General features: G+C 33.2%; 1 protein-coding gene across 1 annotated transcript in view; it reads left to right on the top strand.

The window, feature by feature from the left end:
* LOC112517736 (putative wall-associated receptor kinase-like 16) overlaps positions 1–1,551 on the top strand; it is a 9,763-nt gene that overhangs the window by 1,502 nt on the left and 6,710 nt on the right. The window contains exon 2 of the mRNA XM_025125114.1: positions 812–973. Within this exon, the coding sequence (XP_024980882.1) occupies positions 812–973 (162 nt within the window). The remainder of the gene's footprint in view (positions 1–811; positions 974–1,551) is intronic.

The raw sequence follows: 1,551 nt of genomic DNA, 5'->3' as shown, positions 1-1,551 counted from the left end.
ATATAAAAGTATACTGAATATGTTTGGTTCGGCTTGGCTTGTTTATCATTTTTCATGATGAGACCAATATTATAATTTGTGAACAGAGATAATTTTCCATTTTCCGACCAATAAGCATCTTTCATTTAACGCAATTCATTAAGCGTATTAGGGTCAATATCAGTGTTTTGTGTAAGACTTCTTTAATCAATTCTATTATACACACACATATACACATATATATAAGGTCAAGTTCAGGGGAAAACCGCAAAAAAATAAAAAACTAAGGAACACATTGATAACCTTTCATTTGGACGTGTGCATACCGGTCATTTTAAGCAATATGTCCGGTATGCACTTATGCATAATATGCACATGTGCATAAAAACCAAAAAACAACTTCAATTAGTAGCATGCACATGTGCATACCATCCAAATGAACAGTTACCGAAATGTTCCTCAGTATTTCGTTTTTTTGAGACTTTTCCCTGAACCTCCCTCTCTCTCTCTCTCTCTCTCTCTGTGAGAACTGTATCAAAATAAGATAACACAATAACTGCTAGAGTACGTATGATTTTGCCCTTAAATCATATATGATTATGATACACGGTCAATGCATAAGTGCACGTGTGACTTGAATTGCAGCTTAGGTCATGCGATTGTATGATTTTCACGTGAGTTTAATGTAAAATCAGATGTGATTTAGCCGTTCTCGTATTTTCTTATTTGATCATTGTTCTTGTTCCAACCCAAAAAACGATTTACCATAGTTAATTAAAATTTATTGTTGTTTTGTTACAAAGTACTATGTTAACATTTGATTTATCTATAGATATAAATGAGAGCCATTATCCGGAGATGTTTCCATGTCATGGAACTTGCATTAATACTATTGGGAATTACACATGCGAATGTGGACGACGGTATTCTGGTGATGCCAAAATTCGAGATGGTTGTCGACGTAAACCGTATCACCCTCTCTGGTTATATATAGGTAATTCTTCCTTATTGGCCGTTTACCTAAACTCTTAACCGGTAAGCACTTACTGGTAAAATTCAACATAATTGTTTACTTACCGGGTAAGATTTTATTCACTAAAACGCATCATATGCAACAATTTATCCCGGTAAGAGCTAACCATGGTAAGAGTCATCGTCCTCACTTACAGGGTAAGACTCTCGATTCTTGTCTTCGCTCTTACCGGGTAAGATTTTTAGTCCTTGTCATATTCATACGGTAAAGTAAAGTGACTTGGTAAGCACTTACTCGGATAAGCGTTTAGTAAACAGCGTCTTAATTGTTGGCAAAGATTTGTACTAAATAAACCTTTGTTGGAGGTGAAACTTGTCTTTTATTATTATTCTAACTAAAAGCGTATTCGCGCAATGCAGCGAGATACATCGTAATTTTAATATTTCATTTTATTCTTTATCTCAGTCGATGTTATAATATAGCTTTATGTGATTTTGAGAAAGCAATTATGTTTTAATTTTTGAATAAAATATACGTTTGAAAATATCATAAAAATTTGACAAAAATATATCGATATTAGTATCAAATTAACTATTTGA

This window comes from Cynara cardunculus (genome assembly GCF_001531365.2).
Source record: "Cynara cardunculus var. scolymus isolate 2C chromosome LG 9, CcrdV1, whole genome shotgun sequence".
Classification (NCBI taxonomy): domain Eukaryota; kingdom Viridiplantae; phylum Streptophyta; class Magnoliopsida; order Asterales; family Asteraceae; genus Cynara; species Cynara cardunculus.
The sequence above is the reverse complement of the archived record's forward strand: the minus strand, read 5'-3'. Positions and strand labels throughout refer to the sequence as shown.